The following is a 15,213-nucleotide window of genomic DNA, read 5'->3' as shown; positions in this document are numbered from 1 at the left end:
ATTTCCCAGACTCATCTGGCTGGGGAACCCCCTTTTCTTCCTTCATACAATGCATCTACTGAGATGCACTGGGACACGCTGGCCTTCCACTGAGATGATTGAAGCTGGCGAGCAACACGACTGGGCGTGTATTGTTTTTAAGTCCCCTCTGGAGCAAGTGTGGAGATGGATGGGGAGGGGAGAGGCCGGAGAGTGGGGGAGCTTGCTAACAGTCATAGTTGCTAACGTCTACTGATGGCCCTGTGGGATGATCGTGGCCAGCATGGTCTCTCTAAATCTTCCTGACAGCCCCCTTGGGTGGGTGGGGCCATTACCTGCATTTGCAGATGAGGAACGGGAGCTCAGATGATTAAATCATGGGCCTACAGAAACCCAAAGCGTAGGTGGGTGCTGGGGTTCAGTCCAAGGCTGTCTGACCCCAGGGGCTGCCCCCGGAGCGCTCTGCTACCCCCACCAGCAGGGGTGGCAATAACTCTGGCAGAGGCAATGAGCCATGAGGACTGTGGGCTGGAGAACGGGTCGCCCAGCAGCAGAGCTGCTGTGAAGGGGGGGGGTCATGTGATGGTGGGCTGGGGGGGTATGGATAAGGCAGCAGACTGCACTGTGCAGGCGGCTCCCCTCTCCCTGTCCTTTTACTTTCCCCTGCTGAGCAGTGTGATCTGAGAGGCTCCATCCCCTTTTGCCCCATGCTTTTCCTGTAAACAGGGGTGGAAGAACTAGGGCTTAGTGGGTCGCCATGCTCGTCTCACTGGGTGGCATCCCCACCCCGAGGTGGCCTCCACCTGAAGACAGGTCTGAGAGCATGGTGTGGCCCACACTGCCAACTAACAGCACAGGACCTGGGGGCCACAGTGTACCTCCCTCCAGACGTGCTCTGGATGTGCCGTGAGGGACTCCAGTCCCCTACCGAGTCCCTCCGCCCACTCTCCCACAGGCGCTGTGCTGGGCAGCAGGGGTCCAGGGACGCCTGAGACCTGGCCCCTGCTCTCCAGGAGTCGGGTACAGAGAGTGAGTGCCAGGGCAGGTCTGGTATCTGAAGAATCACTCCAACCCAGTGAGGCTCTAAAGCGCTGTCCGAGAGAAACACAGCAGGAGGCACAATGCAAGTCACATGTGAATTCAAAATGTTTTAGTAGCTACGTTTAAAAAGTAAAAAGAAACATGAAATTAATAATATTTAACCAAATGGCCAAAATATTTTTATTCCAGCATATAACCAATATAAAAAAATTATTGAGATGTTTTACATACTTGTTTCAAACTAAGTCTCTGAAATCCAGTGTGTATTTTATGCTTAGGGCACATCTTAATTCAGACTCACCACATGTGGCCATTGGCTGCTGAAGTAGGCAGTACAGGGCTAGACTTTGTCAAATAATAACGTACCTTTGTGAACTGCGTGGCTGAATGGGGAGGAACCACCCAGAAGCCTCGAGGGGTTTGCAGAGGGTTCGTGGTCTTGGTCTCGCGTGGGTACTTACTTTCCTTACTCTGCCTGTCCATCTCCCGCACCTGTCAGGGCATCTACACGGGCAGGCAGTTGAAAGGACAAAGCTTGACTTTCAAAATGAAGGGTCGGAGGATAGAGCCGAGAAGCCTGTGCTCTCTTGGTTTTTATTCAACTCCTAATTTCAAAAGCCAAGTGTTTGGACAATTTTATTTGTTCATCAGACATTTATTTTGCAAATATTTTTTTTCCTGAGGAATAAGGATGAGTCCCTCAAGGAAATGAACATTTGAAAGATAGTGCAGGGGGCTGGTGGGAGGGAGACACTGGGTGATAAGTGCCACGTAGCTGGGGGCACGGGGCAGTGGGAGCATTGAAGGCGGCATCTGACCTACTATCTTGAATGACAAGTAGACATTTACCAGGCAGGTTGGGATGGGGTAAGTCATTCCACCCTGAGGGGCAGGCAGGAAACAGGTCATGAGAGCCCAGGGCCATTTGAGGGTCTGCCCAGGTGAGCAAAGATGAAGGTTGGGAGGGGTCTGTGTGGGGCCCAACAGAGCCCGGGTCCAAGAGGACTTGGAATGCCAGCCCAGAGCCTTGTCACCCGAGGAGGCAGGGAGGACAGCAGACGTCTCGAGGCTTGGGTGCAACAGGGTCACGTTGCATTTTAGAAGCTTCCGCTGGCCTGTGTGGAGAATGGCTGGAGGAGATCCAGACGGGAACCCTGCTTGGAAATGATTACAGTGATCCAGGCCTCAGAAATGCACGGGCAGGACCCGGTGACCAGTTGACATGGGGGTGAGAGAGAGCGGGAGGCATCGAGGACGTTCCTTGGGGTCTGGCTTGGGTAACTGGATGCTCCCTCTCATGTGCCCTGTGTGCAAATGCATCAAACCATCTCCATGTGTACTGATGTGTTAAGTTTCGCTTTAATGCAGCCACAAAGACTCCGTCCTCCCACGCGCCCGCCGCCCCCCAAGATACAGCGCTCGAGGCCCGTGAGTAGCCGCTGGTTCCGCCCTCCCGCCTAACCCTGCCTGAGCCGTTCTCCCCGCCTGACTAAACCTCGGGAGTTTGAACTCAGCTGCCTTGCAAAACCAAACCGGGAATTGGGTTTTTCAGCTTCCCTGTCTGCGTGGCATGAACCCGAACTTGCATTTTCTGGGCTTCTGTCTCCTTTTTCCTGAGCCCGTTTGGCAACTTGCAGGTCGGAGCCATAGGTAGCCGCGAGCCACTGTGTGGTGTGTTTGCCGTGTGTGTATCATTTGAGCACGTCTCCTAGGTTAAGTCCCAGTCTAGCCAAAGAGCTTTAAAGTCGGGCTCCAACGCCTCTTCCTCACAAAGGAAGCAGAAGTCTGGCAGCAGGGGTCTCGTTCCCGCCAGACCGGGGTTTGGAAGTGCAGTTGATGTCCCTTTTGCGGGGTCAGAGGCCACGCCCAGAGAATCTCGAGCTGCCTCGGGTGGAGACTGGCCTCACCTAGAGCCCACCCTCCCCAGTGAGGTGCCAAGTCAGGGCGGAAAAGCAGGATGACATGCGACAAACCCCGCAACACCTAGGAATGGGGTGGGCGAGGCAGAGAGACCCATCTGAGGTTTTTCAAGGCAAATGCCATGGAAAAATACGGGGCGTGGGGCCCCATTTTCCTTGGAAGCTCAGACTTCGGCCATGCGGAGGCGTAACCACTGTAACAGGATCCTTTAAAGTGGGAAACTTGCCAGGACCATTTGGTGAGGGCTGTTTACCAAGAGAAGAGTTGCTCTGTCTCATTCAAAGCAGCCACCGCTCCTGCAGCCCAGCAAAAGGGGTCAGGTTCCCAGCCAGCTGTGACCAGAGTTCCCACAAACCCACGTCCCAGCCCCCACCCTCCCCCTTACAAACGCACATGTCCACATCCATCCCGTGACACGTGGCAGCCAAGGAGTGCAGGTGGCCAGGCCCAACCGTGTCTGTTTTTAATCCTCGATGCACACGCCCAGCCTCACTTGGGTGGCTGCTCTCTGCGTGGATGTTGGAAAATTCTGTGGCTCTGTTTTCCTTCCCTTCCCTCCCCTCCCCTGTGTGGGAGTTAGAGGGCAGGGGCGGAGGTTGGTGGGGATTTAGATACCTTCATCTACAGCAGTCGTGAGTCTGCAGTTCCAGCCACGTGTGATGGATCCCTCCTGAACCCAGTCAAACCACGATTAGCCCAAACCTGATCAGCATGGCTACAGAGGGGCCGGCAGGAATGTTTCGGCTCACTGTCATTGGAAGGAAGGCACACAAACAGCAAAAAAGAAGCTGCTTTGCGGGACAGGAAGCCCCTTCTGGGTCCAACCACGTGTGATTTAGTGGGAGCTTCAGGACGAGGCATTAGCATGATGGTTTGGGGGGTAGGCACAGCTAAGCTCTGGACCCAGGCTGTGTGGGCAAGTACTGAAGCTCTGAGCCTCGCCTCTCTCTCCCCTGGACACGTCTTCCCTCTCCCTAACGTGCCCTCATCCACAGAGGCTTTGACAGAGTGAACAGAGATGACCGTTCTAGAGCTCGGTGTCTGGCCCACAGCAGTGGTTCTTACTCTGCTTGATGGGTTTTTAAGCCTCACAACTTCTAAGGAATGACTCGGTTTCTTAGTGACTGTCGTTTGCCCAGGATTTTTTATAGTAAGCAAGTTATCCCAGCTGAGCCTCACAGTAATACTATGAAGTAGACATCGGCTCCACCCATTTTAGAGATGAGAAAACTGATGCTTGGTAATTTAACCCAAGTCCCTCAAGTGCAGATAGGGTTCACCGGACTCGAGAGCCTGTGGTCTTTCCCGCATACCGAACTCCTGGGACTCTCCATCTGCATTTCCATGGAGTCCATCGTAGTATAAAATACTGGGGCAGTCGGGCGCCTGGGTGGCTCAGTTGGTTAAGCGTCCAACTCTTGATTTCGGCTCTGGTCATCACCTCAGGGTTGTGAGATTGAGCCCCGTGTAAGGCTCCGTGCTGGGCATGAAGCCTGCTTTAGATTCTCTCTCTCCCTCTCCCTCTGCCCTTCCCCATTCCCTCCCTCCCTCCCTCTCTCTAAAAAAAATAATTTCTCTCTCAAAATAAATAAAATTTTTAAAGGGTGGGGTAGGGCGCCTGGGTGGCTCAGTCGGTTAAGCGTCCGACTCTTGATTTCAGCTCAGGTCATGATCTCAGGGTGATGAGATCGAGCCCTACATCTGGCTCCATGCCCCGTGGGGAGTTTGCTTGAGATTCTCTCTCTCCCTCTGCCCCTCCCCCACTCATGCATGCATGCACATGCGCGCTCTCTCTCTCTCAAAATAAAATCTTTAAAAATAATAATTTAAAAAAACTTTGGCTTTTTAAAAAATAATAATAAAAATAATAATTAGCGACAGCCAGTTTGGCTTTTTATGGAATCTCTAGGGCACTGTTGGGGCTTCGCAAGGATACAGAGGTGAAGAGAATTAACATTTATTTACTGGGGACTTTTTCTGCGCCTAAGACTGTGCCAGGCACTGTATCATTATGGTCTCATATATCCCTACACCAGCCCAGACGAGGCAGAGGCTGTTTCCCCAGCTTGCAGCCAAGATTACAGAGGTAAGAGGCTGGGCTGGCCTTGCAGCCCAGGCCTGCTTCCCCCTAAGCCAGCCATCCAGAAGGTTGCTGTCAGAATTTCCTGCAGAGACCTAGGACCCAAGGCAGGCAGGGACTCTCTTGCAAAGCATGATCTGGGGCAGGACAGGTATTGGAGACCGCTCCCGTGGACTCCATGCTGTCTCACCTGTGTGGGGACTTGTGCAGACTGGGGGAGGCCCAGGCATACCCACTGGCAGCTCAGTACTTGAGAAGGCACGCATAGCCCGAGAACAGCCCTGCGCGGGCACAGGAAGCAACTAGCCTGGTACTTGGGGCTGTACCAGCCCCGGGTTATGGTATGCTAACGAGGCAGGGTGCCTAGCGGAACCACTTCTGGGCTTGGAAGTCCGAGAGGCCTGCCCTGATTTGAATCACAGATTGGCAATTCCTGGCTGTATGACTTTGGGCAAGACATTTAATTTCTGAGTCTTAGTTTCATCATCTGTAAAATGGGCTTAGCAGCACCTGCCTGGTGAGAGTAGTGAAGTCACGTGTGTATGGTGCCTAGCATAGTCCCTGGCATGAAGTGGGCACGTATACCCCACTTCTGTCACCCCAAATGCCTTCTGCCAAGCGGGGTCACTGTGGAACTAAACTGGGAGTCTTGGAAGGCTTGTGCTTTCTGGGCCCAGCAGTACCCTGTGCCCCAGTCCATTCACTCTGCGTGCACTCATGGAAGCCTTTCCAGCGGGCACCACTATCCACTAGGGGTGAACCTGGGAGACGTGGGGTATGGAACCCCTCGAGGGCCTTGAAGAGAATGGCCTGCCCCGCACTCATGTCAGGAGCTTCTGGCCCCCAGCCGGGCTTTATCGGGTACTTAGCCACAAACAGGGCGGAGTCTGTTTGGCCAGACTCCTGTCTGGGCAGGAGTGGGGCCATTGGCCCAGGGTGGCAGCGTGGGGGCTGGCCATTCAGCCTTTCTGGAAGAAGCTTTGTAGCCTGGCACCTGTGGCTGGAGTTCAGATGTTACCAGAGGATTTAGATTTTCTTTTTAAAGAGAAGAAAAAGGAAAGAGCAGAAGAAAGCCTTGCCAGTGTCTGGTGGACCAAGGGGAGTGGGTTGGGGCGTGCAGGGGAGAGGCAGGTTGTGGTCGGCTGCATGGGAAGCGCTTTATAAGCTCTGTATTTATTATTTCTTGCTCACCATTAAAATCAAATGTACTCGGTGCTTTTGTATTCAATACACATTTAACCCTGCCGACTTAGATTTCTCAGGTTTTAAATCCAGTGGGGAATTGGCTGGTTTCCCAACTTTCCCCACAAGTCCCCCTTGAACAGAGCTCAAAATCCCTGTTTAGCATTTTCTCCCCTGGCGCTGCCGGGATCCCAGCACCAGCGGGGCCGGTCGCTGTTGTGTGTGTTGTGTGTGCGTGTGGTTTCTTCCCCCCTCCCCAGCACCCCCGAAAGACGGATGTGATCGCTGAAATAGGACCGGCCAGTTGTCGGCGCCGTCTTGTGGTTCAGGTTTCATTAAACCATTTTGTCCGTGTGTATGTGTGTGCTTCGTGCATGCACCTTCAGCTCCCGTGCGTGCTTCTGTGAACGTGTAGTTGTGAGGCAGTGTGAATGTCGGCGCCTCGAGGCCTCTGTGCATGTCTCTGGACGGCTGGCTGGGAGTGTAATTGTGTGTCTGGCTTTGTCCCCACCAGTCAGGTGTGTGTGACTCTGGGTGGGTCTGAGCTGTGCAGGTGACTGACTGTCTGGGTCTGTTGTGCCTTCCTCTCTCTCCCCCGCCTCACTGCCTCCCTGCTCCCCTCCCCCACCCCCTTCTCCCTGCTCTGTCTGTTTTATCATCCCTAATGAAGCAGTCTTCTCCATCGATCCTGCTGATTGCCAACCCATTCCTTTTGTTTGTTGGCGCTGAGCCATTCGGCGGCACTCTGACAGCTCAGCTCGTCTAATTAGCTCTGTTGTTCTTTTTCCCCATGTTTCACCACGTTGCAAGTTCAGTTGAAGTTGCCACAAACTTAATCCCCCCATTTCAGCCACAAGTTCACATTCCTCACCCGCCTTTATGGTAGCGAGGAGCGGCTGTGTGCAAGGACCAGCTGGCGGGCCTTCATATCTGACCTTTCCTGAAACCCCCACCCGGGGACCTCCGGGGCAGGGCAGAATGGCTCCGTCACCCCACACTGCACACCCCACATCCGCCTTTGGGGTGAGAAGTCTGGGGGGAGCATTCCAATGCGGTGATCCTGTTGAGCAGCAGCAAGAGGGAGAGGAGTCTGGCTGTGGTCAGGGAAAGCGGGCCAGAGTTTGAATGGGTGGGGGATCTAGCCATCCATTCATTCAGCAGCGATGGCTGGATGTCTGCGTTGTAGCAGGCCCTGTTCTAACGACACTGATACTAATAGCAACATTCTTCTGCACTTCTTAGATTCCAAGCAACCGCATCCATTTGTTCCTAAAATTCTTGCTGGGTGACCACCAGCACCCCAGGCACCACTGAGCAGGATGCTAGGCAAGGGTCAGGTCATCTTAGATGGCGTCTTCTCATTCAGAGATGCCCCATCCCCGTCTCCTTTTTGTTATTGGTAAGGTCACAGAGAAGCCCCCGTGTGTGCCAGACTCCTTGCTGGCGCTTTCCCTGCACCATCTCCTTGGATCTTCGTTCAGAGGAACCCCGTGGAAGAAGACCCCAAGTTTGGTGGAATGCATTTGGTGGTTACCACATCTCTGATTTGCCAAACAAGGCTGAGATCAGACTGGCCACTCCACAAGAAAAACTTCGGTTAGATCAGACATGCAGAGACCTGAGAGCTTGATGAGACTCTGCAAAGACTTGTCTTTCATGCAGCCAACTTCTGTAATCTGTGTTCTCCAGCCATTATGCTGTGTCGCCCACAAATTGCTGGGGGACCCAGGGGGCTCAGGGAAGAGGGCAGGCAGTGAATGGAGTGTGTGTGTGTTCTCCTTCCCTGTCTTATCTGAGAACTTCAGCGATTGTGGCGTTTCATCTACCTTGGCCCCTCATCTGCAGAGTGGGAGCAAACCCCCTGCACTGGGATGTCCGAGAATTTTTATTGGCAACAAAAGTCATAGACAGACTTTCTTGGTGTAGCTCTCTCCAGTCCCTCGCTAGCATTGGAAATGCTCAGAGATGATGGAGCCAAATTTAAAGCCATGTAATGTTGACTGGACCAGATGAGGATCCTTCCAAGGGCACCTACAAAAACCCCATCTTGTTGCTGCAGGCCAGCTATGGATTAGGAAACTGTGCTTCACTGTGAAACACACCCACTGCCCAGTCTCAAGCTGGGTCCTCATGAATGCAGGAGCTCCGTGGGGCGTGCGGTGTCCAGACTGAGCCCTGCTCAGGAGGACTGCCCAGAGATGGCCTGGGGAACAGAAAGAGGATTTTTATTGGCACTCTGTAATGCTATCATTTGCTTTATTCCCCCCTCCTACTCAGAGAGGAAAATAAGCATCCTATGATTCAGTTGTAAAAAGAATGAAATAAGTACATGTACCCTAGACATAAAATCCAAGTGAAACCTTTTTGTTCTACCAGACCAGTTTCAGGGTTCTAGAAGAAGGCGAGTGGGGACTTATAAATGAGGGCCTCTGTGTTTCTGGGTCCTGTATGGACAGTGTCTTGTTGAACTCCCACGGCAGCCCTGCCAGGAGGCAGGTGGAGCTGTCCCCTATCGCAGACGAGGAAACCAAGCTCTTCGGAAGAACCTTTCCTATTTGAGTAGGCAGATGCCTCAACATTTATTTGGGGGCTGCTTATCTAGATCTGCAGAATGTTCTTGTATGGATTTCCAACTCACTCCTTGGGGCCTTTCCCCTGTGCCTGTTTTAGGTGCGCCCTCCCCGTCCGCACGTCGTGAAGAGACCCAAGAGCAACATCACGGTGGAAGGCCGGAGGACTTCTATCTCCAGCCCTGAGCAGTGAGTACCCCGTTGCTCCCCTCCCCTCTGTCTCCCAGAGCCCAGGGGTCTAGGCCTTTGTGGGGTCCGTGCTGCAGCCCTGGCCTTTGAAGCCTCCCTGGAGCCCTGAGCGGGTGTTTAAACAAAGAGGTCAGTCGGGGAGCTGGGCTTCATCTTCCATGTCGGCTTTTTCTAGCAGTTGTCACACCCGCAGGAGGAGCCAGGCCTCTGGGCTGGGTTTTGACTGGTGACACCCAAAGTATACTCAAACAGGCTCAGAAGAAGGTTCCAGGCTTGGGTCAGCAGGGGAGAGCTAGGAACCTGGTCGAGGAGGCGATCTATTTAGCAAGGGGCAACCACTGTCCTAAGCCTGGGGTGCTCTCGGGCCTAGAGCTTGGATTTGTACCCAGAACTGTCCTTATCCACCGCCCCACCCCCACCAGTACCTTTGCTCCCCTGTGCCATGGCAGTCATTTTTATTAGGGCTTGGCTTTTCACCTCCCCTTAAGCCCAGAGCTCTGCGGGCTGGCGCTGGGTGTTCTGCCCAGAACCTAGCACAGGGCCCGGCTCAGAGTCACATGCAGGATAGATGCTGGATAGAGGAGGTAAATAACGAGGCAGGTGGACAAGCGGCGCCTGGAGATGGAGCTGCCCAAGTGGCGTGAGGCTTAGAGCTGCACACAGCCCCCAGTCCAGAACCGTCTGGAGTGCTGCCCTTTGTCCCCAAGGCCCACAGCCCTGGGGCTCTGCCCAGACAACTCAGCAGCTACACACTGGCTTTCTATGATGCTTTGAAAAAGTACATGAAACCATCTCAGTCTGGGGTTTGTTAGGGGAACCAAAACAGTTGCCCCGGGGACCCTGAAGTCCCTTGGGTGAGGAGAGGAATGCTCCTCCTGTCTGCTCTACTTTCAGGAAAGTTGTCAGGGAAAGAAGCTAAGGGAAATAGCAGGCCCTAGCCAGGAAAGGAGCCAGAAGGAAGAAACAATTCTGAAATGTCAAGCTGTGGCCTAACCCGGGTTGCAGTGTACTTCAGCTCTTCTAGGATTCTCTGGTTTACAGTCTGGTGCTGCTTGAGACCACTGTGTTGTTACAGAACCAGCCTACCTAGGCCAACTTACACCCTGCCCAGAAAGCTGTGGGAGACTGTGTGTGTGTGTGTGTGTGTGTGCATGCACACATCTTGAAAGATGCTTGATTATGCAGAATTTGGAAGAGAGGACTCCTGAAGTTGGTTGTAGGCATAACTTAGCCTCTGCACAATAGGACGGTGGGAATATTAAGGAATAGTTCCCTGGCCGCGACTGGCATGGATTATGATTGCCCCCTTGTGGAGAAAATGCCGTATAGCTTCAGAGTTCCTCAGACCCTAAAGATTTCTCTTCAGGGAGGGATGAAATTAGTTACTTTTCTTTAAAACCATGTCTTTAAAACTGGGCGAAATCTTTTAGACACTGTGTGGGTGGGGCCTGTGGATACTGAAGTGCAAACCCAGAGTGTCCTTGCATTGCCCAAGAACACGCCAGATGAGCAACACTCCACGTTTTGCCGAAAAACAGTTCCCATGCTGTGTTCAGGTCACCGATTATAGGTCGGAATTCCTAATTACATTTATTTATGCTGTTGCTCTCCCAGCCCCGTGATAGGGGAGGCCTCTTCAGTACATGCCAAAGAGCCAGTGTCTGGTACTCCTGTCCTCCTGGGTGTTAGCAGAACTGGGCCCATATTAACTTTTCATTTCTTTTCGCAATATGCCCTGTTTTAGATGCCTGTTCATGAGATATTTGGGGTTGGAACAAACCAGTGGGACCATGGGAGCTAGTTTAGTGGGTTGGCAAACTGGCCGCGATCGGAAACAAATGAGAGATTCTCTGGCCAGAGCTCACAGCAGCTCCGGCCCTCCAGGTGATCAAGAAGCACATTTGGGAATATTATTCCCAAGAGTTTCTGTTCACATTTTTTAATGGGGGGGGCGCTGTTCTCCCATAATACCAGTGACATTTCTGGTGCAACTGGGGTATTTTCCTGCATCTCTTCCCATGCTGCCTCCCCACCCCCCCACTACCCCCCCCATTGTACTCCTCCATTTCCAAATGCCATGTCACAACAGCACTTGGATGTGTTTTTCTCAACTGTCATCAGCTCCAGCTGGCAAGACCAAGTTCTTGAAACACAGGAAGCATCCAGCGGAAAATATTTTAATAAAACAGACTCCTCATAAAATATTGTTCTGGGGGGAAAGAAACTAGCTCCACCAATCTGTCAGCATTGTGCTGGGAGACACGAGAAGACAAGCTGGCAGGCAGGAGCCAGATCCTAATGGGCCTTTGTTGCGGGTTGGTTCCGTGTGGGGCACATGGACTCCGTGCCTAGCCCTTTAATCTGGCCTGGATTTTCTGGACTCACAGATCTTTGTCTCCGCCGGGAATATCAAAGTACATTGGCAACTTAGAGGGTTTGGCCGGCAGAGAGAGATGCAAGATCTTTGAAGTGGAGGGAAGGGTTCCGTCCTCCCGACTTCTCGCCTCAACTCTCACTTCCAAATAGCACATTAAATAATTAACTTTGTGGAAAGCAAGATGGAGCTGATTAACAATAAGACAGTCTCCACGGCCTCCCACAGCAGCTCAGTGTCTGGAATTCATCAAGGCCCAGTAACATCGGCTGCCAGCTCTGCGGCCGGCCCCTCCGTCGGATCCAGTTCTTCCTTTCCAGATATGTCTATCTGTCCATTCATGCATCCATTCATTCAGCAGATAGCTTCAAAAACCTACCAGGTATGAGCGATTTGGGATTTTTAAGAGGAGGCCTTTAAAGAGAATCCCCGAGCTGACTCTTTGGTGACTTGCATTTTCCCGAAACGAAATTTCTCGTATGTCAAATGGCCTTTCCGAATCAAAGGTGGGTGTCCTCACCCCTTAAAGCCATCCGATGACAACTGGAAGAATACTTCAGAAAGATTTCTGGGGGAAACATTCCTTCTGTTTTTCAGCTAACACTAGCTAATTAATATTCAGTGACTATTTCTCCCAAGAAGTACTAGCTACTTGCATTATTATTCAGCACGGGCTAATGGAATGCCCTGAGGATTCCCTAGGGTGAGAGCTAAGGCCAGGAGGGATCAGGCAGCGCGGGCTGTGGGTCGGAGGCCACCCAACAGCAAGTACAGTTGAGCACCTCTTATGTTCTAGGCCCTCTTCGGCTGGTGTTTGTTTCTCCTTCCACCAAATGGGAACTTGGGCTCAGCAAATATATGTGACGAGTGTTCCTGGGTCACCCGGTTAGAAGGTGGCAGGGCCAGGCCTCCAGATGGCTGTTTGATTTCATTCTCTCAGCTACACTCTGCTGCCCACGGGGGTCCCTTGTCAATTTGGCTTTGCCTAGAAAGACGGTTCTGGGTCCTGTGTCCTAAGATGACTTGCCCCACACGCCGCCCTTCTTCTCTGGTTCCTCGAAGTCGGGAACTGGAGCTGTTCGGTACTCTTCCTGGCAAAGGAACAGCGTCCCCTGGTGCCTGAGTGTTTCTCCCTGGGGAAGGAAAGACAAGCAACACTGACGGAACATCCTGTGAGACTGTGAAGGGTAGGTGATGGCTTTCCTATCTAACAGGGAAACTGAGGCTCAGAGGGAGACTTTCTGATAGAACTAGTCCAGGGTCTGAGGGCTAGAAACTGGTAGGATCAGCTGTCTGACACAGGCCTTACCCCTTCTGTCCCATCCAGTCTTTTTGTTGCGAACCTATGCTGAGTGATGAGGACAGTGGTGGCTGCAGGGGACGTGGTGAGGTTCCCATCTCCCACCCGTGAACGGTCATTTCAGCCACAGTGGCTGTGGTGGGCAGGCCCCAGCTTCTGTTCCCCTCGGCTTGCCAGGTGTAAGAGAATTTCCCATTGAATGTGGTGCTTAGCAGGAGCCGACAGCAAACTCTAGAAGGCAGTGCTGTGCTCACCCCTCAGGATCATGCCCAGCATGCAGATGGAGGCCAAAGCCGGGGCGTCACCTGCTGGTCCCCAGGCGCCCCTCTCCGCCGGTCTGCCTGTCTTTTGTGCCCCCCAGCGGGGGCCAGGCAGTATCCCTCTCAGAGTCGCAGAGGGTACAGATGGACGTGGTCAAACAGCCTCCACCTTGTTTAACCTTAATAGCCCCGAGGGGTGGGGCTGTCTTCTGAGCCTTAATGGCCAAGAGGCTGGCAGTCAGTATAGCTCAGAGACGCAACCCAGGGGTCACCAGCTGCAGAGCCTGAACTCGGGACTGCAAACCTCTGTGTCCCCTTCAACAGGTGAGCCCCACAACACCCTCACAGGAGTCCAGACTGGCTGCGGGCTGGTTATTTGAAGGTTCATTGTACTAAGTAGGAGTGGTCCAGATTGAGGCACCAAGGGCCCACAAGCCATTTCCCGGCTCACCTGGCTGGCCAGATTTGTACAAAATTTGCTCTTTTCAAACAATTTCGTTTGTCTGTAAAAATGACCCAATAACCTTATAATCCGGAAGTTTGGGGAAAGAGACAAGTTCATTCCGAACCTCACTCCTTATTAGCATGTCTGCAGCTTCCCCTCCGGGGTTTGTCCTATAGATAATTTGCAGAGCTGAAGCTTGCTTGCAATATTCCTACTTGCGGCCTTGCCCCGTGTCCTTGTAACTCCTGCTGTTCACAACTGTGGCAGGATCCCGCTTTGTGTGCATGCGTGGTCCGCCTCGCCACACCCCTCATATTGGATTTGTAGATTTTTCTAGGTGTTCACTAACATGAAATGCCAGAATAAATACCCTTGTCCTTAAAGCTTTTCTCATTTGATACCATCGTAAGGAATGGAATGATGAACAACTACCATTAGCCAAGAACTGCCTAAGCGCTTTGCATACACCATTTCCTTGAATCCTCACAAGAAGTCTCAGGGAGTAGGTATCATTAGCTCGATTTTATAGAAGTAGCTGAGACCCTGAGAGGTTGTCACTGCTCCGTACCCTCACCCAGTCCCAGAGGCAGATTTCTCTTCCATGTTGCTAAGTAACTTGCTAAAAGTATTGTACCACTTTACACTCCCACCAAAACTCTGGACTCCCTGCGAATCTGGGTCTGGGGGACCCAGAGGAACGTGCATTAGAAATCCTTGCGCTGGCTGGACAGACAGACCATCTGAGCTCCAAACTGCTGGCCCACTCCGCTTAGGGATGGCAGAGTCTCATCATCCAACTTGCACCGCGTGACCCTGGCACCCAAAGCCCCAGAAGATTAAAAGAAGCTGCCAGAAGCATTTAGTGAGAGCTCTGCCCACAGACGAGGTCTCGGAACACTGCAGCTATGCCACCCTGTCCTCAGGACCTGGGCTCGGCACGGCCCCAGTGGTGCGGGCCGTGGATCACACGGGGTAGAGCCCCTCTCCCTCCCCCCAGGCCCAGAGTTGCCCCAGGGGCGTGGTTGGTGAACCACTGCCAGGCCGGTGGGCTGGTGCACTGGGGGGAGGGGGGACCTCTGGCACCCCACAGACCTGGGTCAGCCTCCTGCCCGCTGCCAGCCAGAGACCCTGAGCAAGACTCTGCCCTCTTTTTTCCAACACAATGTCTGTTCGCATCCCAAAGAGCACAATTTGGGAAACTGCCCCTAGGAGCCGCACTAGCATCCCGAGGTGGCGGGGCACACCAATCTCCCCTCCTGCAGCAGCGCTGTCAGCGGTCCGATGCTCACCCTGTGGCCTCCCCGTGAACTGCGCCCTCCCCACCCCGTGCCCACCGTCCCCTGGCTTCCCCTGACACAGTGCTGACCTTCCATGTTGTCGTAGTCGCTTTACATCACGCACATGCGCGCGCACACACGTGCACCCCAGGAGCCTGGGAGCTCCTCCGGGGCAGGGCCACCATGTGCCCTTCAGCTTTGACACTTCAGCTCCTGGACCAGAGCCTAGCCCAGACCTCTGCTCAGGGATGTTTACTGAATGAATAAACAAGGGAATCACTGACGCTTATAGCCCAGCACCCTGGAGATGGGGAAGGGGTGTCAGTTAACCACAGACGTGTAAAGAGCACCTATTATGTGCCAGGCGTGATTGGGATGTGACTCTGAGCTACCAGCACCTCTCCTGCCCGGGGCCGTCTAAGAGCCAGAAACTGCCATCAGCCCCAGGAGCCAGTCTCCAAGATGCCAGCTGGGCCCTGGGCCCCAGGGGTGGGGACAGCTGTCTAGGTACTACCCACTGGCAGCCTGCCAGGACCCACTCCCTGAGCAGCCAGGAGTCCAAACACCAGAGCAGAAGGTCCCAAACCCGGTTAGGA

At 53.2% G+C, this 15,213-nt stretch overlaps 1 protein-coding gene across 1 annotated transcript in view; it reads left to right on the top strand.

Moving 5' to 3' along the window:
- Positions 1-15,213, top strand: part of DENND1A (DENN domain containing 1A) — a 502,559-nt gene that overhangs the window by 473,436 nt on the left and 13,910 nt on the right. Inside the window, exons 20-21 of the mRNA XM_044920818.1 lie at positions 2,389-2,448; positions 8,873-8,961. Of these exons, the coding sequence (XP_044776753.1) occupies positions 2,389-2,448; positions 8,873-8,961 (149 nt within the window). The remainder of the gene's footprint in view (positions 1-2,388; positions 2,449-8,872; positions 8,962-15,213) is intronic.

The sequence above is a fragment of the Neomonachus schauinslandi genome, chromosome 13 (assembly GCF_002201575.2).
Source record: "Neomonachus schauinslandi chromosome 13, ASM220157v2, whole genome shotgun sequence".
NCBI lineage: Eukaryota > Metazoa > Chordata > Mammalia > Carnivora > Phocidae > Neomonachus > Neomonachus schauinslandi.
Note: the sequence above shows the minus strand (reverse complement) of the source record. Positions and strands in the feature narration are given on the sequence as shown.